This window comes from Sander vitreus, chromosome 22, assembly GCF_031162955.1.
Source record: "Sander vitreus isolate 19-12246 chromosome 22, sanVit1, whole genome shotgun sequence".
Taxonomy (NCBI): Eukaryota; Metazoa; Chordata; class Actinopteri; order Perciformes; family Percidae; genus Sander; species Sander vitreus.
The window spans coordinates 14466358-14491560 of NC_135876.1; the positions used below are offsets into that span (position 1 = coordinate 14466358).

The 25203-nt window shown below is 40.6% G+C and overlaps 1 protein-coding gene across 7 annotated transcripts in view; it reads left to right on the forward strand.

The window, feature by feature from the left end:
• The first annotated feature begins 729 nt into the window (after positions 1-729).
• arfgef1 (ADP-ribosylation factor guanine nucleotide-exchange factor 1 (brefeldin A-inhibited)) overlaps positions 730-25203 on the forward strand; it is a 55378-nt gene continuing 30904 nt past the window's right edge. For 5 of the 7 annotated variants that reach the window (XM_078281274.1, XM_078281276.1, XM_078281279.1 and 2 more), the window contains exons 1-2: positions 730-1063; positions 21764-21794. In XM_078281274.1, coding sequence (XP_078137400.1) covers positions 940-1063; positions 21764-21794 — 155 coding nt within the window. In that variant the 5' untranslated portion in view covers positions 730-939. The remainder of the gene's footprint in view (positions 1064-21763; positions 21795-25203) is intronic. The other 2 variants (XM_078281280.1, XM_078281281.1) reach the window with 1 other exon arrangement.

Consider the following 25203-nt stretch of genomic DNA (forward strand, 5'->3'; position numbering starts at 1 on the left):
GGATGTATTTGTTGTTGGATATTGCTTAAAGTTGTGCAAAGTTGTGCAAGGCTGTAAAAGGCAGTGTAGCACACGCACAGTCACAGATGAGGTGAAGCAGTAAGCAAAGTGATGGCAGAGTTGAACAAAAAGGTATAGTGATAATTGCAACAATGACTATAGACAATAACTTAATCTGAGCTAATGTTTTGAGATTATGTTTACGTTCTTTATGATTATATTGAAGAGGAAAAAATAACCATACAAAATGGGTTGGGGTGACAAAAAAAAAATCTAATTTCAGGCAAGATGTGTTTACATCAGTAATATTTGGCTTGAGTGAAACATGTCTATTTTCAAATATCATCTGAGGAAACGTCTTCCGTTATTTTGAAAACCTGTAATTTAGCTGTCAAAAAAAAAAAATTGGATGCTCAGTTTTCCTGTTCATACTATTATTCACACAACAAAATACAGCCTTATATAAATGCACTTACATCTCACACATAAGTTGCCTACATTGTATAATGCCTATATATTTGTAAGTAGGCTATTTAAGTGGAAAAGTGACATGTTTTATTCAGCTAAAAAAGAAAGAAATTCTGCACACATTGAATGTGGCATGCTGGTTTAATTCATACCATGCATATATGCCAGTTATTTCACATTTAATACGCCCATAGGCTTATACACGAAAGCTTAGCTGAAGAGTACGCTCATCTCCCTGCTGCCCCACTGCGGCCGTTCTCGAACGTACGTGACGTCGTTTCCTCTCTCCAACATGGCGCAGGAGGCAGGTCGTTAATGGAAATCTGAGGGATTTACCCCACCTTCTGTGTTTATTTATGTTTGTCTGTTAGGGGCTCTGTGGCTGACATTTATAAAGGAATACATCTCCATTCGAGGCGGCTGCAGCCCCCCTCGGGACCACGCACACCTCGCCTTAAATTCCGGTGCGACATGTTTGAGGGCAAAAAGACGAAAAACATGTTCCTAACACGAGCTTTGGAAAAGATCCTGGCCGACAAGGAGGTGAAAAAGGCTCACCATTCACAATTGCGCAAAGCCTGCGAGGTGGCACTTGGTAAGTTATGTTGTTTTAGCTGCACATTTTTGCAGTCTTGGACTCATTGATTTAGACACGTCATGCACCCTTTCACTTTAACCGGTTATCCTGCCACAATGTCGCAGTGTTTGGCAACACAGTGTATTTTACATTCATAAATGCTGGCTGCTTATAATGTCTTATTGTGTTACATTATAATAAAGGAAAACCTTCGTTCTTAATTGACGTGGCACGGGCTCCGTGGAAATGATTCCGTGTAGAACACGGAAATGGTGCAAGAGGGTGGGTGTTTGCAACGCTGTACCGATGCTGCGAAACTAGTAGCGATGTGAGAAAAGGCCGAGCACTAGACAGAAAACAAAGTTGTTGACGGCTGTATCCTCCGTCGATATCAAGCAAACCAACAGCTACATCTCATACATTCGTCAAGTGTAAACTATATTTATCTAAACTGCTTAATTCCATGTGTTTAACCCCATGAAGGTGAGATGTTAGTGTCTCTTCCTGGTAATGTACATAAGACGCAGCAGTGCCCGTTCACTAGATTGTTGTAGACATATTTGTCCTTTTAGAGCTTTTATTTATTCGCCAGTTAAATCATTGAATACTCTGGGCTCTCGTCATCATTATTTTTTGTAAAACTACGTGTGAAGTCGGGTCAGTGAGGGCAGAAGGTGTCAGCTGCCAGTAGCACTAGCACCTCTATGCTAGAACAACGTCAAGCTGTTGGTAATAATAAGACGTGATTTCCGGTCAGATCTGAAATAAAATGACAACTGAAATACACGTGAGACTGATAACACCAATACATGGTAATACTAAATTGAAGAAAAAAACAATAAGAAAGAATGAATATGAAATAACGAACTTTCTCTACGTATCGCATGTGTATCAAGACCATGCCAGCTAATTATCACATTGACTGTGCTTTTATTTTGAAGTAAACATCACTTAACGTCCGGTTGTAAATTAACTGTATGCTGTAGCTTTATGAAACTTTGTTAGCAGGTGGATTTTCCGAAACACGTCCTTGCGGAAACTATTTTTTTTAAATATCAACAAAACATAAATTCACATAGAATCAAAGCAGCTAATAATTAACAATTACTATACCATAGCCAATGTTATTTTCCCATGCCAGACTTTTTCTGTTTCTGAGTTGGAACAAGCTGGGGGTTGTCTTGCAAAGGGAGTAACATGACACTACCAAAGAAACAATGAGTCCATGTTGTGCAGCAGCCAAGCATCCAACCTGTCCTGACAGTTGCTGCTGTTACCAACTCATTCAGCTGTTGTAGGGTTTTGAAATGGCCTTGAAGGCTAAATACACCAATCGTGTTTGTCTAGGCTTGCTCTGATGTTTTGTGAAACCAACACACCTACAGAAAAATTATATATTCCATCCCCCACTTCATTGTGTGCAGAGCAACAGTGGGGAGTGCAAGAGGTTAGCCTTTATTGAAAGAGTGAGGCTCTCACTAGCATGGGTTGAAAAGGTAAATACACCATGAATTGCTCCAGTGATCTAGCTGGAGTCAGTATTATCCCCTTACCTGGGAATCAGAGCATAGGGACTTGAATTGAGGATGTCATCAGGCGACACTTTGTCCATTGTAAGTGAATTAGTCACCCTGGGTGACCATGGGTTTTATTGAAATGTAGGTTGTGAGTCAGAAAACATTCACAAACCAATAAAAACCCATCATGGTTGCTGACTGTCATATAGCATCCTATCAGTAATTCACTGTTTATGGAGCAGCACCATATTTCTTTTCTTCAGATGACATCACCACTACGTTCTGTCTCTATGCTACTAACTAATATTCACCACTTAACACAGAATTCTATTTAAGGGTGTACTTTCCCTTTTTAAAAGCAGTGTTAGTCACCCCGTCAAGGGTTGTGAGTCTCCTCAGGTCAGAAAATAAAAGAACAATATTCAGGAAAAACTGAACTTAAAATCTATGAAATGATCTCTGTAATGAGCGTAGCAGTGGTACAGTAGAAGTTCATATAAAAACAACCGGCTGACCCAGTATACTGAGTGACTTACGTAATCCCCTCCAGCTCTTGGGGCTTTGAGACATCTCAGAGAGTGTCTGTGCCAAAGTCTCCTCTTTGCTGTCACTGAACGTTCTCCTGTTATTCACAGTGCAAAACTAGGTATTGTTTGAATTCTTGCTTGTATAAGACAATATAGTATATTTTATTCAGCTTTTCATAACTATTTGATCATATTTCGCATATAGACTCATGAATTATCACTGTTTGGTTTTAATGCATAGGAATGAGGCAAAAGGCTCCGGCTAGGCTACCTTTGCCAGACAGTCCACCCTCCTCCCTCCCAAACTGACCTTTCTCTTGGATTATCAAAATGTCACTCAGCAGTTTCCCAAAAAGAACACCATCTCAATTTCTCACACTTTAAACTGTAGCGGTGTAGGCTCCTATTATCTTTGGATCGCACCGACGGCTTCTTTGAGAGGAGCTGTCTGAAAGCAAGAGACAGACAGAGGGTAAGTCTGACAGTTAACTCAAAATATCAAAGACCCACAGGCTGTAGCTGCCTATCACGTCTCAGAAGCTAACATAGAAGCTCTGGTTCATTGCTATCACGCATTGCAAGATTCACATGATGCCGGCTTTGTGGATGGTCTTATTGTTTTTAAACCCAACCTCTCCTCTCTGACTTAAGATGTTCACGTAGCTTCACTGCTGCTGCAAAACAGTCATACTGTGAATGTGACAAGCCAACGCAGGGGACTCTGTACAAGCTACCACGCTAAGAGGAGTGAGTACTTGTATCCAGGCTAGTAGTCACTTAAAGAGTTGAGTCCTGCTGAGCACATTGCTCATTATCTCTCCCCTTAGGGCGTATCATCTTAGGATACAGCAACATGGAAACCTGTTGCAGATGCTTTCTTGATTCCTCAATTTTTGTTCCATGCAGATGTGTATTCTGTCCAGATTTTGGAGGCAGTCACTGGAAAGAGAACTCCACTATGTCTGAAGCTTTGTTGTATACTCACTTTATTTCCTTTTGTCACGGATCACTCAAGATAAATGATTTACTCTGTAGATGTAGCTGAAATGTAGGTCAATACGTTGTAGTGTGGACAAAATGAACATGTTACCAACAATGTACCTACTAACACATCAAGCAGACAGAGCAATATGGACATCCCATTTGATTCATCTCCATTGCCCCCTGACGAAATCCAAGCGGTATTTTGTTTCTGGTTTGATCCACCAACACTTGAGAGAAACATCCGGCTCTCATTGCTTTCTAAATTCTTGATTTTCTTCTAACGTTTACTTCAGCAGTTTCACACTGGGTGGGTAAGGTGGCCTTTGATTTTTATGGGTCGATGTGAAGTCAGTGTGTGAATTTTATTCCAGATAGTTGTGTTGCAAGCAATTAAACGTTATCGTTGTCATTTGGCTTGTCAACTTTCTTGCTTGAAGATATTGACCGTTTGAGTGCCTGTGGTGTTCCTGGTGGTCTGTTGACATTCATTAAAGCTGAATGCTTTGCAACATGGGGTGGATATGAGAAACAAAATTACAATAAACCAGGAGCTAGTAGCTATATTGAAATGGTCCACTGCCCCTTGCCACGCTACAATGGTAGTGTTTGTTTCTTTTAATTTATTCATTAGTCCCCTTCTCCTCCTCTTCATCGACATGAACCTTTTCTTCTTTCAAGTGTTATGTCTGGTGCAGATGAAAGTTGGTGATGTTGTTGGGCATTTTGTTACTGACTTTTCTAACTTTGGGAGCTCCTAGACTGGTAAATCCATTTTAAAAAAAATTTGAACAATTCGAAGTAAGAAGATATTATGTTGATTTGTTTGATCACTTTAATTCAGAAGATCTGAAGGTAAGTGTTCCCTCTTAGAGATACTTGTGATTCAGATGTTTCCGTAAAGAAAGCTATGAAAGAGATGCAGATTTGAGGCAATTTCCTTAATTGATTCTCTGCTACATTATGGTCTTACCATCTTATAATCAAAGGCTTAGAAATCATTATCAATGAATCATTAACATCCCTACGCGCAATGTACTTGTTAATGATTAAGAAGTGTTTCCTGCTCATACATGGGATGTTTGCTTCACTGTAAGATTTAGGGGCCATCCACATGGAAATGCTTTTTGGAGCAAACGCACGTTTTGCATCGTTTTGGCCGACCGACTGACTAAACAAATCCTGTAAACGCACCGCCTGAAGACGCACTTTTTTTAATTCTGGTCCCAGGGTGAAAAATTTTGAAAACGCCGTCCTTGCGTCGTCGTTTGGACAGCGAAGCCGCATACTTGCGTATCAATGATGTCATCGCCACACCCCTCGACCTCTAGCCTTCGATCTCTTATCCCGCGACGACGTTTCACAACAACAACGGCGGACTACATGCTTTCTATTTCTGGTTTCCTTGCACTAGCCATTTTCGTCGTTGTCTTCTTGTGTTTGGTTTCTTCTTCTACTGTCTGTTTGTATACAGCGCACAAGCTTTATGCGCATGCTCTGCCTCTTCTCTGTTTTTTGGTGAATTTCTGTAGCAGAAACAGCGCCATCTATAGGCCTGGAATATGAAGTAGCGTGTTGAGTCATTTACAAATGGATCCGTTTGGACGCATATATTCTTGAAACGATGCCAGGGAAGACGGGGGAAATAAAGATTGTTTTGGTACGTGTGGACGTGTCCTTAATTTAGACCAAACCATGGTTCAATGGTGGCGAAACATTTTCCTATCCAAGGTCAAAAGAACCTTGAATAAATTGTAAATACAGACAAAATCAAAAAGAGTGCTCTTTTGCACCAAATTCAAGGCCACTGCATTCACTGGCCACCTTTTCTTCAGAGTTGGCAAACCTGGCAGGGAAGCCAATGGGACAACTGTACCTCTGATCATTAGGATGGCGAACACATGCTCCTCCACGATAAGCTGCACCATAGTCACCACATGCTCACCCATGATAAGCACCAGGCTATAAATGATTCTGTTTGTTCGTTAAGGTTTTTACCACGACTCCCGAAAGACCCACAAAGCTTTTCCAAAATATGAAGTGCAAGAGCTGAGAGCTGATGTCAAGGCAAGCCTCGGATGAATAATGAAAGCTTTCCTGATTTGTGTACCTGACAAGCTTTTTTATCAGCATCCTTCATATTCCTGACAGAAATGTATCAGCCCAGAAGTTAGAATCAGGCAGTTTCATTCTGATTTCCATGCAGCGGAGGCCAACTAGGTAACTGCTGATGAAACTGGATGAGAACATTTTAATAAGGGAAGAGATGGCAGCTGTCAGCTACATTTTTATGTCACCTTTATTTGTCAGGCTGCTGTAAATGGCACTAAATGTTCCACTGTTTGACTTGGAAACAGATATATGTGCATGTATGTGTGCAGTTTAAAAGATCCTTATCTTCTTCCACAGTGGAGCTACAAACAAATGGGAGACCATACTAGACTAAACTCTATTGGAAAAGCAGACATGCTTTGTGGCAGTATTTCCCCTTCCAGCCTGTTGTAGGGCTGCAGCTTACTATTATTTGCCTTATTTATTATTCCATTGCTTATTAAAATTGGAGAAAGTAGTTCTCAGTCCAAAGGGCAAGAGGTCTCACCTGGATTTTGAATGTGCTGTATGTGTTGAAAAGTATAGTAAATGTGTTGTGATAAATTGTTCCACAATCAAGTCTACTGCTACATTTCCCTGAAGGAAAGGGAGACATAAGAAAGGATGAGAACCTGTGCTTGGTTTCTGTCTCGTGTCTCCCCTCCAGACTTATGACGTTTTTCCATTACATGGTACCTGCTCGACTCGCCTCGACTCTACTCGCCTCGACTCGACTCAGCACACTGTGCGTCCGTTTTCCATTGCAGATTTTAGTACCGCCTCAGCGTGGCTGGTCGTTATATGCCGGCTCGACGCAAACACCAGCGCACAAATATAAACATCAGGCCACTTGAGCTTGTTTTACAGTTCTGTGGAGGCTCCACGCAGAGCTTTCGCCGTAGCCTATGTAAGTGGCCTGATGTTTATACTTGTGCGCTGGTGCGTGCGTCGAGCCGGCCGTGTGTGTGTGTACGTAGGCTATGGCGAAAGCTCTGCCTGGAGCCTCCGCAGAACTGTAAAACAAGCGGCGCCGCAGGAAACTGCCGTGACCTAACGCGACACACACACACAGACAGAACGTTGAAGATGTGTTGTTGTTGCCACAGCCAGAAGACACATTTATAGTTTCAAATGAAGCTGGAGGCAGCAAAACAAAACACAGCTGGCTAAACTATTTAAAAATAGTAGGACACCCCCGTCTGTCGCTTTCACATCACCTTTTCGGCTCACCTCAGCTCGCTTGGAACCTCGACTGAGATGGTACTGAAAAAAGTACCTGTTAGCAGGCACCAGGTACTTTTTTTTCGTAATGGAAAACCAAAAAAGGCGAGTCGAGCAGGTACCATGTAATGGAAAAGCGCCATAAGTGACACTTAAGCAGCTTGTAACCCCAAAGGTTGACTGGTATTCAGATGAGCAGTGGAGTAGTCAACACGGCAGGGCCAGTGGTCGCTCTGAAAGCATTAATAATCCTTTTTTATATATATATATATATATATATATATATATATATATATATATATATATATATATATATATATATATATATATATATATATATATATATATACGGACAAGACCGTTTAGAATTTAGAAGGAAAAATCTGTTTTTTTTTCCTCCTTCCTTTTTTTATTATTTATTTTTTTACAGTGATACCTCCATACATAATACATTATTTCTCTCCACTGATGCCTCCTTCAGTCCCGGGACAGGTGATAAATTAATTATACCGCAAACAGATGAGACGAATGAATAAAAACCCTCTCATTTCTCTCTTCCTCCTCTGTTTCTGTTTCATCTGGTGTTGCTTGTATTTATCTGTATTATCTATTTTGTGTTTATCTATTATCTGTAATTGCCCATGCACTTGGTTGGTACCAAGCAAATAACACATCACCATTACCGAGGGAGATGGAGGGTGGAAAAGGCATGAGTAAAGGAGGCAATGTTACGCTGAAGAAAATTTCAGTTGAACTGAAATTGAAAATACATTTTTGCTACTGAATCAGTGTATACAGTATATCCATGGTGTTTGTTTTTGACTTGTGTACTTACTTGGCCATAATTGTTCAATGGTTCTAGGGTTGAGCATCGTTTTTGATTTTAACAATGCTGATTCAAATTTCGATTCCTCCTTTTGATTCCGTTTTTCATTGATTCCGATTCTTCTTTGAGGGGTGGAGTTGAAACGGGTCACATAAGTAGTGTGCCCGCTACGGAAATTCTCCAGACGATTGCGATTTAAAAAAAACAAACAAACAAAAACAAAACAATTCCATTGGAATCGTAATTTTTTTTAAACAATTGCAAGTTATAACCGGTTCTCGATGCCCAATCCTAAATGGATCTCTCCAGCGAGCATTCATTTTTGGTTTTGACTGACACAGTAGGTACTAGTAATTTGATAAGTGCAATATCTGTGTGGAAAGGAACATAAGATGTATAAGTTTATAATATAACGTCAATTCCTGAAGTTACTCCCATCTGTGGTGTAAGCATTTCCTGCCTTACTTTGTGACTCTGTACATCACTGTATAATTTAAATCACTTGGTAATATATGGTGTGCGTAGGTTACAGAACAACCAGTTGCAGTGAGCTTTTTTTTTTTTTAAGTCTGGTCATCTCGTCCTTTTAGGCAGTAGCACACTATGGAAGTTGACGATGCGTCTCCTAGCAACGCCAGCTCCCAAGTGTCAGTTAACCTTAACCATAATCTTAACCTGAAAAGGTGTTTCAACAAATATGTCCAAAAACTACATTATCCGCTTTTAAAATATGTAACGGTATGCACAATAACTGCAAAGTTTGTCTCACATAGAGCACCTCTGTGAGGCTTTTACTCCATCATAGCTTGCCGCTAAGCATGCTGGGACCTAAAAGAGGGCAGGTTGGATGAGAAAGAGCACTTTGGCTGAATGAGCTGAGGAGGATGCAGTTCACAGTACACATATTTATCTTCCATTGACTAGCTATTATCTCCAGCTTGTGCACCACTGTCCAGCACAATAATAATAGCCCCATTTCAGAGGGCAAAAAGTGCAATTCATAGCAGCAGAAAAGTGCCAAATCATGTATCAGCAGCAGAGTTATTAAAGATGAATTCATTTCAATAACAAAGCCAACAGCTGAGTAATCAAGGCCCTGTGGAGGCTGAGTTTTTTTATGACTTTTTGGCTAAGAAATGAGAGCCTCGATTCAGCCATGGCAGTGAGACTAGTGATTAGACACAGGCTTATGCAAGTGCGAGTGAGGGGGTTGGTTGGACACACGCACACAGACGTAACGCACATATACAGGCGTGCACACACACGAGCGCACGCACGGTTAGGTAGCCCAGACAACCTCTGACAGTGTTTCCTTCTTCCCCTCCAAATGTAATTACTGCTGTGCAACCTTGCCTTTCAGGCTGGACAATATAAATGTCAGGGGGCTGATTTTTCTCAGGCTCTTTGTTTATCTATGTTTGGTAGGAGGTGGAGGTGTACATCTACACACAGATTAATCCGTAGGTTAGCCAAATTTGGCAGCACAAAGCTACAGTGTAGTCTTTATTATAATGCCTATGGACATTGTCTCATTACAAACTATTCCCAAAACTGTTTCTTGAAAACAATCAAACCAGAGATGTAATAATGTTCACAGCCTGGATAATGGGGTCAATGTTGGACACTTATTGGAGATACATCTTTACTTTTTACATCTGGCACCATCATAAAGCCAGATTATGGCCATCTGAGTCCTGAGGGTCCTTTTCTTGTCCCCTCAGCTTATTTCTCTTAAGTCGCCTACACATGATCTGTGGCAAAACCATGAGGTAGGGCACAGAGCAATGAGGCAAAGCACAGCGCAATACGTCATCATTGCTTCTGGAATTGGTTGCGCCTTGAAAGGTCAGCGGCACCGAGGTCAAAGTTGAAATAATTTGAATTTAAGCACAGCTCCTGGTGGCAATTCCAAGCGGTGTGTGTGCGACGCCAGGGGTAGTGCTGCACCTAGTTGGGCGGCACCGCTCTCCCCATAGGAAAACAATGGAACGGCCAGCGCAGAGCGGTTTTACCATGGATCATGTATAGATGGCTTATTCTGTCCGGCCACACTCGCACAGCTTTTTGTCTTTACCTTCTTGAACATCCTGCACAGTCAGTGGTCCATATCTGGAGACACAGTCAACGTGACCACTGTGTTTTACTGAGGTGAATGCAATCAGGCACTGGATTGAATTTTAGCTGATCACTGCAATCAGAGTGGTTTGAGCCAACCATGGGATCCATGCCAGATGCAGATGGGCTCTAAGCTCTTTGAAATGATAATGATACTGCGGGAGGTGGAATGCCCTTTCTTCTCCAGCTCCTTGCTCAGGTGATGGAGACTGAGTCAGACCTCTAACCTCTCCTCTGTGTCTGTGTGTTTGTAAAGATTGTTGGAAGCCCATTAGGAAGGTGTTCTGTTATCATCCATATTTTTGACCCAACCAAAGGGCAGGAAGTGATTAGGATGCATTGAAATTCTTTCCATTTTTCCTTCTCTGTGCCCTTTTCTTTTTTCTTTCTTCCTTCTTTTCTTTCTTCCTTCCTTTTGTGGTACTGGATTTTAATGTATAAGACTACGCACAGAAAGAACCAAACATGTCTTACTTCAGTGTAAAACGAGACCTAGCATACTGTTCCTCTCTAGTAGCCTTGTAATATGAGCAGCACACACACACACACTCATGCAACATGTGGACACAAACCATAGAGCTGGCGAGAGACATGTTTATATAGCAAATTTGTTTTGGAAGCCAGCTTCGTCCTTGTCCCTGCTTTCTCTCGCTTTCTCCCTTTCCTCTCCTCACCCTATACAGTATGTCTGAACCTGCTGTCTCCCTCCCAGCGAGGCTGTTTTCTTGCTGCTGGTCTTGTGACGTACTGCAGAGTGTCTCCAGAGAGCTGTCAGTTTATCTCTGTCCCTCCTGCAAGGGGAGCAGCCGTGTGCAGGCTCTACCGTGACTTAATTGATGAAATGTTAGAGCTCTCATGAGATTTTTGGTGTGTGCATGTGTGTGTGCATGCATATTAAATGCGAGTGTACTGTATCTGTGCATGTTTGATTGTGATTCTGTCGGCTTCTTAGGTGATTGCAGAATGTCTACTTATTGAATTAGTGTTGATACAACAGCTTTAGTCAGCAAGAATATTTGCCCAGGTGTGTTCAGGTCATTGCAATGGCTCTATCTGCTTTACAGACTGTTTAAGTCTACTCTAAATTTTGTGTGTGTGTGTCTCATGAGTCCAGTAAGTGGATAGGGGTACTTTGTCAGATAGCTAGGCTTTGGTAAGAGATGTCGCGTCTTCTTTTTCAACCTTTTAATTTATATGGTATAAGGATTTTAAAGTAGCCATGTATATGCAACATTACTTTGTTTATTGTAAATCCATTGCACTCCAGGTGTGCCATCTCTTTTTGTACACTGGGGGGCATTTTAAACCTTTATTTCCACACGACCGATGAAGACATGAAAGGGGAGAGAGGGGGAATGACATGCAGCAAAGGGCCGCAGGTCAGAGTCGAACCAGCGGCCGCTGCGTCAAGGAGTAAACCTCTATATATGTGCGCCTGCTCTACCAACTGAGCTAACCCAGCCACCTTTTTTGCACACTTTTACACAGGAGAACGGCAGGGCTGCATGAACAAACGAATAGCAGACGGGTATTTTGAATAAAGTGTCCACATTGACAGCATGCGTCAGCGAGCAGAGCCCCCATGAGTTGAAATAATGGTTGCTTGTTTATGCTTGGGACGAAAATGAAAATCCCGTCCAAACCGTCTTTCACAACAGATTTCACACTGACACTTCACTCTTCATGGGTATTATACACAAACACTGTAAGACCCTTTACAAAACACTACAGGACAGCTGTGATGCAGGCTACATTTGTTATGGCTATCAAGCACAACAACATTTCATTGGTTTCCAAATATAATGTAGCCCTCATTTAGGCTATGGGGGCAATGTGCAGCTGTATTATGGACCTTTGTTGTATATGAAAAAGGATGGATGGTCACAGTTAAAAAAATATGAAAGCATTTGTTTCTAACACACTTGGTACTCAATGTACACAAAATCATAACTTTGTATATCTAAAAAAACGTATTTAAAGGTGCCCTGTGGACTTTTCTTGTAGTGTTACTCACCAAAACGCTTTGTGTGCATTGGTGAGGTCTAGGGCTGGGACAATTTGTCGACGTAGACGACGTCATCGATTACGTAAATGCGTCGACACAAATAATTTGCGTCGACACATCTTGCGTAGAAATTTTAAAATAACATGGCTGCCTCCAGCAACAGCACAAGTATGGATTCCTCACAAGTTCAACAACACGTTGAGAAAAAGGCTTGCACACGGTCTTCTAAAGTGTGGGAGTATTTTACTCATAATGCCAACAACAACGTGGTAGTCTGTAGACTTTGTAAAATAATCCCTGAGTCAGGATAACAGCAGCAAAACACCGTAAGTTCTGCTCACCTATGCCTCTCCAGCTTCTCCCGTAGCTCACCCGTATACAGTATGTCCTGCACTGACTTGAGTGTGAGGTAAACCGTGCTGCGTCTCCCCCATCTGTAGCACTGTCTTTGATAATTGCGTAACCAGGCCAGATTGTTTCAGATATCTCACGAGTCCTTTATAACTTCAGTTATAACGCCCCACGTATTAAAAAATGTTCTGGTTTAAATCAGGCTCGGGCTCATAATTCCCTTTTTAGAAAGGAGAGAGAAAAATTGCACTTTTTTTACTGTTTTTTTATTTTTAAGTTTTTTTTATTTGTGTATCCCTCCTGAAAGTGGAAAGACTTGAAATGTTAATTTGTTTTATTATTAATATTTATTTGATACAGCTGATTTCATATGTTGCTAAAACTGCACTTTTTTTTACAAAAAAGATTAAACAATAGCTTATTCATTATTTTACCTACTATTGTTAAAAAAAAAGCAAATACAGGCTACTCTTTTTGCACTTGCTCTGTTTAAGTTTTTATTTTTGTATTCCTCCTGAAAGTGACTTTATTTAGTTGTTAATTGACTGATCATCATTGATCTGGCTTCAGGTTGCACTACAAATTCATTTTACTTGAACAGTGCAGTGTTAAACAATTTTAATAAATAGAGATTTGAACCTTATTGAAATTTGTTTTGTGTAAATTGTTAATAATTGAGCAATGGGAAAATAATCGCTAATTGAAAAATGAATCGTTTGATTAGTCGACTAATCGAAAAAATAATCGCTAGATTAATCGTTAGGCTAGATTAGCCCTAGTGAGTTCTAACAAATGTGTTAAAGTTACCAGACTGTCGTAACCTTTACCCACTTAGTCATTACACGTCAAAAATATCGTGATATTTGATTTTCTCCATATCGCCCAGCCCTAGCTAGCAGTCTTCTTCCTTGCCTTTGTTGGTGCATTGCTGTGTATCTTGGCATGTTACCCCACCTGTTGATCAGTGGAGTAGTGTGAAACCATTGGCAGGATCACATCACACACACATGCCCGTCTGGTTCTCGTGTGCATGCAAAAGCTAAACAAAACGAGGACTGTCTCTTTAAAAAAAAAAAAAAAAAAAAACTGTATAGTGCTACTAGAAGTCAGCATCAAGTGTTAAAAACATAAACATTGCAATTTCAGCACTGATTGAGGAAATCTTTTTTAATAGTCCTTACTTGTGTTATGATCCGGCTCTTAGGCCACAACAAATAGGAGACACACCATGATTAAGTTTAAAAAAAAAAAAGTACTTTATTATTAAGATGTGGGGTGTGGTTGTCAGTATAGTCGTTGGTGTAAATGTGCATGAGTGATGAATGTGTGTGTGTGTGTGTGAGTGTAAAGTGCAAGCAAAGCATACAGATAAACTAAAGCCACATAACAAACAGCAGCAACTGGCAGGCAGAGTGCAGCCAGGCTTAAATAACCTGGGAACACTCGGGTGTTCCAGGTTACCCTAATAACGATTCACCTGCAGCGTCAGAGAGACGGGTGAATCACACAGACACAGCAGGGGTCGTCACACTTGCAGCACAAGTAACTGATGGCATTACATTTTCTTAATGCGCTGATGCACAAGCGCGCATTACATGACTACTAACGCACCAGGGGAGGGGATATCAATTGTTATTCCAGTGTTAATGGTCCTGGCGATCAGTCATCCCAGTGGCGGACACCCTCTGCAGGGTGCTCTGCTGCTGCTGCTGGCTTAGGAATGCTTTGTCACGCTACTAAGGCAGGGTGGCACCCAGGAAGAAGACTTAAGGTTGTGCCTTCCTCTCACACAACAACAGCTGTCCTTCCCATAGGATTTCAGTAGCTGTCATATAGCCCACAGTCTTCAGACACAGGGCTGATCGATCACACATGCACCATGCTAATTGTTACCATGCTTTTACAACATTATAGCTGACAGAGATCTGGCATCTGGCTGTTATGTGTGAGGTGACTTCGGGCGGAGGTGCTTAAGCTTTTGTCTTGATGTCATCATCATCTCATGCATTTTTTACAGACAGCCTTGTTATGTAGGTGTCGTATATCAGATGATGTGAGGGACCTAGGCTATAATGTAGTGCTGGGCGGTATACCGGTTCACACCGAATACCGGTGTATATTTTCGTTAAGATATGAATTTTTAATATACTGCCATACCGGTGTATTTGATTACACAACGTTTGGAACGCTAAGCTGTGCTGCTGTTTCAGATGGGACCCTTTTCAATGTTGCGCTTCTAAACACGCATGGTGTGACTGAGAGGCGTGGTGCTCTGGTGTTACGTTATGGTGAAGATGGATAGGATAGATAGTTCGAGAGTCGAAAAAGAAGGGTTCACTCGGCCGTGCTAACGTTAAGGCCTGTTACCTCAAGCATGCAGCGGAGCAACCTAATGAACGCAATAACAATCCACCTACGGTCCCACTATAGACCGTCGAGAAAGACAGCTGGGTTCAGAGCAATGATTAAAACACTGGATTTAAGATGTCTTGCCTCGCCGAAATACTTCTGCCAAACCACTAACGTTATTCAAACACCGAAGCAAGCTGACAGCGGAGCTACGCCCACTGTACTACAACAACCTAACGTTACCTGTGGTCAAGGTAGTGTTTAAACAGCAATCTTACAACTATTTTGTTTTGAAAAGGAAGCATGTTAAAGTTATGTGTATTTATTTAATTTAAGTTTATTTTACTACTTTAAATTTGCATATAGTTTAGATTATATAACTGTTTCATGCATTCTCCTTCATATAACATTATTGTATAATATTGTGGAGCCAAGCAAACCCTTTAGTAATCAAAACCTTTAGTAAACATGATGACATTGAAACGTTTGTTTTTTGTTTTTATATTCTGACAGTATTGAATACTGACAGTAAAATAAGCCACTTTAAACCTATATAAAGACCCAGTCAAGCAAAAGAAAGAAAATACTGTGATATACCGTGAAACTGCTAGAATCTTAAAAAAATACCGTGATACAAATTTTTGGTCATACCGCCCAGCACTACTATAATGTTTGCTTTAATAAGTCTGCCACTAAGGCTGATCTACAGGGATGTTTGTGCAGTGTTGTCTTCACCAGACAGCATATTTCATGTATTAATCATGTAGTAATGGTTGGCAGCATTGACTCAGCAACTTTGTGTATCAAAACAGTAGCCTAAGTTGCAGGGCTAAATGTTTTCTGAAATTCAGGAAGTGTTTTATTTCCCCATCAGGAGGACAAAGGCCATTAATACAGTACTGTTGGTTGGTGCTACAATACCATTTGACAGAGGGGAAGTACCTGACTGGAGTGTGTGTGCCTTTACCCGCTGCAGTCATGCCTGTCCATTTTGTACACTTGCTAGCTCTCAAAAATCTGCCTCTTCCCACTTTATCCAGGCTTGGAGACTGCAGAGTGGAGAAATGATTAGCCAGCTTTTAACTGACCTTCTCCCCTGCTTAGAGGCAGCTTTAGGGGGCCCTTGAATAGAAGCCAACATCAGGGTATATGGGATTCAGTACAAACTGAAACCAGACTAAAAGGCTCACACTTGCACTGTATTTGGTCAGGACCGGATTGGTTAACTGGCCTTTGTGGACACTGCTGCTCAAGTACCAGGAGCAGTAGGCCAATGCAGTAGTACACCAGAGAAATAGGAAATGTCTACATGTATCTGACCCACTTTTCTCTTGATGATGAAAAACAAGTGAGATGTAGGCCTAAAGTGAGATGTAGGCCTAAAATGACTCTAAGAAGGAATTTGGTGGTCATTTAATGTCTTACTGTCATCTACTGTAAGGATCTGGGTCAAAGTCAGGGTACGAGGGGAGTAAGTATATTAAAAATGAGTGAAATGGTGGAGGTGATTGGGGGCTTAGCAGGCTACTCTCATACATTATGGAGCTCTCAAAGGCTTTGTGTTGTGGTCGTGCTATAGCTCACAGGAGAGCAGGAAGGCCTCCCTCTAATGTATCAGGTCAGTGCAATAGGTGTATTATGTATGTCACTTCCCCACTGGGGTTTAGTAAAAGCAGTGTTTCAGCCATAGTGTTTGTTTTAAGGGGAGCATCATGGGGGCCAGTAATCCTATTCTCAACTGCTGAAGCATCAGCACAGCAATGATGGTAATGGTAACGAGGGAGCAAAATCAAGCCTGTGCTGTAATTCAGTATTAAGTGTTATGACTAAAGTTATAGCAATTTATACTCCTTAACAATGCGTTTCCAGTACAAATCCATTTGTTTTAATAGATTCTTTGAGTCAGTTCAAACAAGTGGAGTGATTGCCTTTATTGTGCCTTCATTTTCACAGTTGTATTTTCACACAATAGTTTTAGCTTCTTAGAGAATATGCTTTTAAGAGGTAATAGGAGAATAATGAATTTGTGGAGACAATGCGATGAATGCACAAATTTTGGGTTTTGTGGTAGTCCATTTCTCTTCATTTCAGTTTCACTCGATTGACAAAAAGCCCCTAGTCCTTTTTTTCATGTGGACCTATTCGATTGAAAAGTGCTGAGACACTCGGTTTCATCTCATCACTGTAGAATTGTGTGATAGCAGCTTGGAGGAGGTTGTACCCACTACACTGAATTAGTACCGCTACTGCTGCTGTTCTTTGGTTCTACCAAGATCCTGGGACAGACCGGGGCACAGAACACAGAGTCTTCAAGGTATTTTGTATGACTGTTGCAGAGCTGAGGGAGAGTGGGGTTGGGTTAATAAGTAACAAAATGCTGCCATTTCTGGGCTTATAGCCTGTACAGAAAAAATTCTAAACCTACCACAGAACACAGAAATATGTGAGGTATTTTCATTTGATACAAGCTGCTTTAGAACTTGCCACTCATCGACTCAGTGTTTTTAACTTGTCCACTAAATTACAACTTCCCAGTAAAGTATTCTTGGGTTCCTGTGCTTATGAAGTTTTTATCCAGTGTTTGGTTGATTTCGGGACACCTGATCAGACTATGATTAGCCATTTTGTGATGTCTCACCTGTCTGCTACGAGGCAAATGCAGACTAAAATACTTGTATTCAGTTTTCTCCTACTGGGTTCAGTCATTGCAGTGTTTGTTCTGATTATATCATGGCTGAGTTGATAAAAATGAGATGAGATATAGTTTTGCATGTGCGTTTTAGTCCCACTCGGCTGCCTGTGCCTGCCTCCCGGCATATGTTTGCACTCTGTAACGGTGTGTGTTTGTTTTGAAACTGGTAGTTGCCGGATCAGTCGTGATTCCACAGCTTTAATTTGCTGCTCGTGTCTGCCCAGTCCCAGGAGTATCCAGCACGTATATATCTGTTCTTTCTCATCAGCAACACCACCCACCGTTGCCATGGTTTCACTGTTCAAATCCTTGGGTGACAATTTCTCATCAACACTCCTGACACACCAAGCTAATTATCTGACGGTTACTACACAGACAATATGTCAATCCCTACCCCTCCCATCAAAGTGTGTGTGTGTGTGTGTGTGTGTGTGTTTTATTAAAAGCAGAATAGCCTGAGGTCAGTGCTTGTTTGTAATTTCACACATCCTGGATAAGAGACCTCTCGAGTCCTGCTGTAACTTTTATATTATGGACTACAGAGCGGCAGACCTGCACAGACACTAAGCAGCAGAGCAGGAGAGAGACCAACTTTCACTGTAGCATGCAGTACAGTGTGATATTACTCTAGTTTTCTCTCGGGTCCAGCTCTGTGATGTCGGGCTTTGTCTAGCACTCCAGCTAAAGTGAAAGGGTAGCAGGGAGAGATCAAAGGTTGGACTGTGCTGATTATTCACTTTGGTGAAAAACTCCTTTTGGATTTCAAAGTTTGAAGGGAATACACCGAGCGAGAAGATTCTATAGATTGATATTCATGGGTATCATAGTGCAGCATTCATGATCGTGATATTATTACTGCTGAAACAAGTAGTCAATTAATGGATGAGTTGATCAACAGAAAATGAATCAACAACAATTCTGATAATGAATGATTAATCGTTGTGGTATTTTATTAAAGAGCAGCTATTATATTACTTTTTCTTAGTGTGTGTGTATATATATATATATATATATATATATATATATATATATATATATATATAGAGCAGCCTGACATAATCCACCACACAATAAACTATGTAGATCGTTGGGAAACTCTTACTGTCATCTGCAGCTCCTCTGAAAGCTTGGTTTAGGTTCCTCATCTTTTTTTATTCTTCTTATCATAAGTTGCATCCTTATTGTTATTTGAGTATTCATAAGTCATGTATCAAGGAAAATACCAAATATTTGCAGCTCGTTAAATGTGAGGATGCTTTTCTCATTATCTAATTATGAATTTTAATGTATTTGGATTTTGGACTATAAGTGGGAAAAGACAAGCAATTTAAGGATGTCACCTTGAGCTCTGGTACATTTATAGACTAAACAATTAGTTGATAAATAGAAAAATAATCAACAGACTAATTAGTAGTAGTAGTAGTAGTTAGGGCTGCTCGATTATGAAAAAAAATCATAATCACGATTATTTTGGTCGATATTCAAATCACGAGTATTTAACACGATTACTCATTGACTTTTAAAAATATGTCGCAAATATTGAATTTATAAACCGTGAAACAGTTAAACAAATCAACAGTGCAAACACCTTGATCTGTGAAATTTCACTTACACACACACACACACACACACACACACACACACACACACACACACACACACACAGAGAACTGAAAGACAGACAAGGCTCCACATTCCAATTCAGTCTGTTTCAGAATAATAATGTGAAAAGATGACAAGGCAATATGTGCTTGGATCTCATGTCAGATTTTGGATCCACAGTGACTCAGCAGTTTCACTCCTGTCGGCTAATTGTGACTACATGTATGTAACAGATTTATAGATTAGCTTCAGACGGTAGCTTCTTCTACTCAAGACTATTTCCCTGCATGTCCCTCATGGGTAGTACAGTAAAACATGGTTGAAAACCAGCCTTAATTTAATTCCACGGAGTGTAAAGTGCTAAATACTTCCGGCAAGTGGATTTCTTTTAAAGGGGCTGTTAGCCTTCCAGCAGTGAAATAATTGGGCTGTTGTTGCATTTCTGGGGTTTTTCCCAACCATCACAGGCTGGTGCAATTCTGTGAGGATTTTGCCAATTGCCACGGTGTTTTAAAAAGCTTTCCTCATTGAAGGCCCCCTTTTAATGTCTAGTACCAGTTGGCCTCTCTTTCGCTCTCTCCAGCTCTATTTCTGTCTCTCTATCTCACTCATCATCCCTCCCTCTGTGTGTCTGTCTCTCTTTTTTGTGCTCTTCTGTGCCAGTGCTCAGCAAGTTCATACAACTGCTTTCATGCCTAGAGATCTGTGAAATAAACACAAACGTTGGCCTGGCTCACGGACACAGCGCAGGGTGAATAATGATTACATTTTTGAGACCAAGCTGCAGCTGAGGCAATACATTAACTAGGCTCCTTTTCTGCGTGGGGGTGGGATGTCAACAAGACATCACTATGACGACACAGTGACATTCACAAAAATGTTATGTTATATATGCACTGCAAGTGTCACAGCACAGTATGTACAGTATGTAGCCTAATCCTCTGGGAGTGACACACACAGCTTCAGCTTCCTACAAGGCTCTGAAAAAATCATCTGATCTGATGTGCAAACACTTAAGTTGTGCATATTGTGCAGATTTTCTAAAAACTGTCCTTCATAAATAAGTCCATTCCTCTGTGCTGCCATGCCTGACATGTGCTATACTCCCCACAGTGTCATTAGCAGAGTGAAATACTGCAGAATTGACATTCCCCAAGGCTCATACTTGATTAATTTAACACCTCTTCTAGGGATGTAATGGTATAAATATTTAACCTCACTGTTATAGTGACCAAAATGATCATGGTTTTCGGTATTATCGCGGTATTTTTAAAAGTGTGTTCAATATGTTCAGAAAGCACTGATAGGCCTACACAAGCTGAAATAGTTTCAAAAAGTGTACCAGTGTTTATTATATTACAAAAATATAGGTAATAGGCTTGTGAAAACTATTGAAAACTGGCTGCTGAAACACCGGCCCGCTTTAGGGTATCTGGTAAGAACTTGGACCAGAGATGTCTGATTTTGAGATCCAGGAAGATTTATTTACAACTCCAACATGAAGTTAACTATGACGTTGTATTTGATGTTACATGTGAAGTTGGATGTGGTTCTGAAATATAAGCAAATAATAATGCACATTAATAAGCATCTGACTTACTATGAACATTATTTAGCAAAAACTAAATGTTATAGTCACCAGCATATTACAAGAAACAATACTAAGAATTACATTAATTTCTCTGTAATAATTAACATAAATTTAACATATTGCTCAGTAACATAAACTGAGAATAAGCCACATCTATTATAGCACACATATCCATAATGGAGCAAACGGTGTAATACACCTTTAGTAGCTAAGCACGTGGCTCCACAAGCTAGTCTGTTTACTGGAGATTGCACGTTGCTAGCAAATATCCCTAACACAACCTGAATATCAACACGTGGCTGCACAAGTATCTATCAGCTATGCAATAAGAAACACAGCAATATTATCAAGGCGATAATATATATATATATCTCTCTCTCTCTCTCTCTCTCTCTCTCTCTCTCTCTCTCTCTCTCTCTCTCTCTCTCTCTAAATGTCATGTTGTAACACGGGCTAAACTTCCACATCGTAGCAGAACACTTATTAAAGATAACAAGGCAGTAAAACCCATGACAGTTTAGCAAGCTACAGAATAGTTATAACTTACTTTCTGGGCTACACACTTCACTTCAACAAGTCGGGAAAAGAATGATAAAGAAAAAAGTCCGTTAACAGCATGTATTAGAACAGCTTCTACATTCTATCCCCTTCTCCTGTCTGAGCGCAGTGCGCCTGCGCAGCAACTTCAGGAGCCTCGGATGAAGCTGGGAAGGATTAAACACAGATACCGCGATAATAAGAATATTTTAAATGAAAACGGTAATTGTTACCGTCAACATTTTTACCGTGGTTTACCGTTACACTGGTAATCGTTACATCCCTAACCTCTTCCCTTTTTTTTCTACTTCAGAGGAAATCAAAGAGGAATCAGAAAAATTAAGGTAAGCAATTGATTATTACATACCACAATAAGGCATTGAGGATTAATTGATTGGTTTTGTCTCTCTTTCTGCAAGTTAATTCACTGTAAAATGCATGGCTCAACTACAAGCCTCTCTGTTGCTTTCTCCTGTGTTCAGACTAGTAAAGGGGATTAGAACTGTGCATGTGTGTGTGACTGTGTGCGTGCATGCATGCGCAGCCCCTAGTGTGTTTTTGTTTGTATCTCTCTGCCTGGTCTGTTCCAGCCCCTTGCTTTTCTCATTAATGGCTTTCTTCACAAACCCCTGCCTAATGCTGAACTTGTTTTTTGGAGTCTATGTGTGTATGCGTGCACATGCTGTGCTCGTGTATTGGCTGCCAAGTAACATGGGCTTGGAATGAAACGTAGCATGAGTGTCACCTCTCCTCTTCCCCATCATTTCTTCCTCCTGCTGTTTTCTTTTCCTCAGTTTCCCTTCTCTTACACACAGTCCCTCCATATTCACTCCCCATTATTTCTCTCCTGCTTTTCCATTCCCTCCAAATTAGCATCACCAGTGACCAACTTCATCCAAATTTTACCCTTAAGGTTAGGACTGCTAGATCAAAGATAGATACATAGATGTAGGAGCAGTGTGCAGCCACACCCAACTCACACAAACGCTGCTGCTATTGGATTCATCTCAGGCACAACACTCACCTATTTGTCATGTTATATAGATGCAGTAGTCTCGCAATGCCACCCAGGAATACAAATGTACTTTTTTTGTGAGCCTGGAGTCCTATTTGAATTGTTTCCTTTTGTTCATTAATTCTGTAGCAAAGTTGCATACAAGGCCAGATTTAACAAGGAGAGCTTTAAATCTCAGCAATAGGGATGGGACATTACTATCACAGTATGTCATTTTATAACCCTCTAGAAACATACATCTTGATGTCATAGATTTTTTGTATATTCAATTTAAAAACCATTTATATAGTAGATAAAAGGACCAGATGGGAATAACTGAGCAATATTAGTAATTTAAATACTGTGATATTTTAACGCTACTGAATAGACATATAACGATGTGGGAATCACTATCGTTGCTTTAGGAAATGCTTTCAAAATAAACTGTAAAGTGAATGTAATGACCATGTAATGACCAAACAAATGGAAGGATTTACTGTTAATGTTATTGAGATAAAAACACTTTATAAAATGAATTACTTATTGTAAATCCACCTTAAAGATCTGGAAATGAAAACTTTAGGTTACTTAACGTAGCCCCGGTTCTTTGATAACAGAGTGAGGTGTTTCACTAGGGGAATCGCCTCGGCGTGACCAACTATGGAAGCTCCAATGACCCCACTTCTGTCCGTGACAGACAGGTCGAATTGTGCTAGGGCCACGCCCCCTCATATAATCACAGTCGACCAGCTCCTTACGAATCATTCCAGATAGGTTTCTTTCTGTGTCTCTGCAAGGAGGGACGTGTTGGTGAAACACCTCACTCTGTTATCAAAGAACTGGGGTTACGTTAAGTAACCTAAAGTTCTTTTTCTAACTCCGTTTCACTATGGGAAATATAGACCACTCCCGGATTGCATGAATTTCCCAAAGCCAAAATCATATTGAACCGAGAGTCACACTGACCCCGGCGCCGTAGCTTCCAGCACAGCCTGTGCCAAGGACGGTCCGGAAACATCCAGCCTGTAAAACCTCACAAACGTGTGAGGTGTAGCCCAGCTTGCCACCACACAAATTTCCTTCACTGACACACCCCTGAAAAGGGCCCATGAAATGGCCCTGCCCCTTGTGGAATGAGCTCTCAGGCCCTGGGGGGCCTGCAAACCTTTACACTCATTGGCCCGATGATATGGCCTCCACAATCCAGTGGGACAGCCTCTGGCGGGACAATGGCTCGCCCTTATGGGGAGTAGCCCAGGACACGAACAGCTGATCTGCTTTTCTGAACAGCTAAGCAACTGATAAACAAATACCGAAAACTGTGAAACTAGTGAAACACCGACCGAAGTTAGAAAAAGAACATTTTACGATCTACAAAAAAATCTGCACACAAAGTCTACTTACTTACTTGCTTATTTTGGAGCTTTCAACTCTATCACAGTCTTCCTTAGTAGATCAAGTGTAGATGTTCAGATGTTATTTATGTTGGTTTTAAACAAGTACAGTAAAAGGAATAGTTAGACATTTGGGGAAATCGCTTTCTTGCCAAGAGTTGGAAGAGATTATTGACACTTGTATCTGTCTGCTAACAATGAAGCTACAGCCAGCAGACGGGTAGCATACCGTAGTTTAGCACAAAGACTGGAAAGATTAAGATCAAGATTAGAGCTGCAACTGACGATTATTTTCATTGTTGATTAATCTGTTGATTATTGTCTTGATAAATTGATTAGTTGTTTGGTCTATAAAATGTCCGAAAATGGTGAAAAATGTCGAACAGTGTTTCCCAAAGCACAAGATGACGTCCTCAAAAGTCTTGTTTTGTCCACAACTCAAAGATATTCAGTTTACTGTCCCAGAGAAGTGAAGAAACTACAGAATATTTACATTTAAAAAGCTGGAATCAGAAAACTTGACTTTTTTTTCTTAAACAATGACTCAAACCGATTAATTGATTATCAAAACAGTTAATTAATGTATTAGTTAATTTAATATTGACAACTAATCGATTCTTTTTTGTTGCTCTAATCAAGATATTGATATTATATTGATCTGTCGTCCCTTCCCTGACAAAATAAAAGCCACTAAACTTCAATTGCAGCACCCCACAATGGCACCAGGGAGTCGTAGATACAGACCTTGCCGTCTGACTAAAACCCAGTTAATGGCCATATTATATTTTACAAGCAGGCTAAGTGTGACGTTAGGCAGATTATAAGGGAGAGAGCAGGCCAGCTGACATTAAGCAGGGAAACCAGGGATAAGCCAGAGGAGACGAGCTCCCTGCAGACACACCGCACAACAGCCGAGAGAGATGGAGACTGGGTCAGACCATGCTGATGAGCCAGCGGAGTGGATGCTCTTTGCTGAATTACAGCTCCACTTTATTCTTGTTGTCCAGAAAGCTGTCTAAGAGATTAATTTTTTTTATTTTTTTTTATAATTCTATGCATAAATTTGTCCTGTGACTTACCCTCTCCATAATTTTTGGTACTCGATGCCTGTTTACTCTTTTGTTTTCCGATATTTCTTGTGATAATATTTTTTGTTCCCTTTCTTTACTAAGCTCTCCACTCTTCCTCTATTCGTCTGTTTCGCTCTGTGATCTCTTGATCCCGCTCTAATTCCTTTTAAATTCATGCTACTCAATGTCCGTTTCCTCTTTTGTTTCCAAATAGCTCTCTTTATAATATTTTCTCCCTGTCCTTAACAAGGCACTTCCTCTCCACTCCATCCTTCCTCTCTTCTTCTGTTTCTCT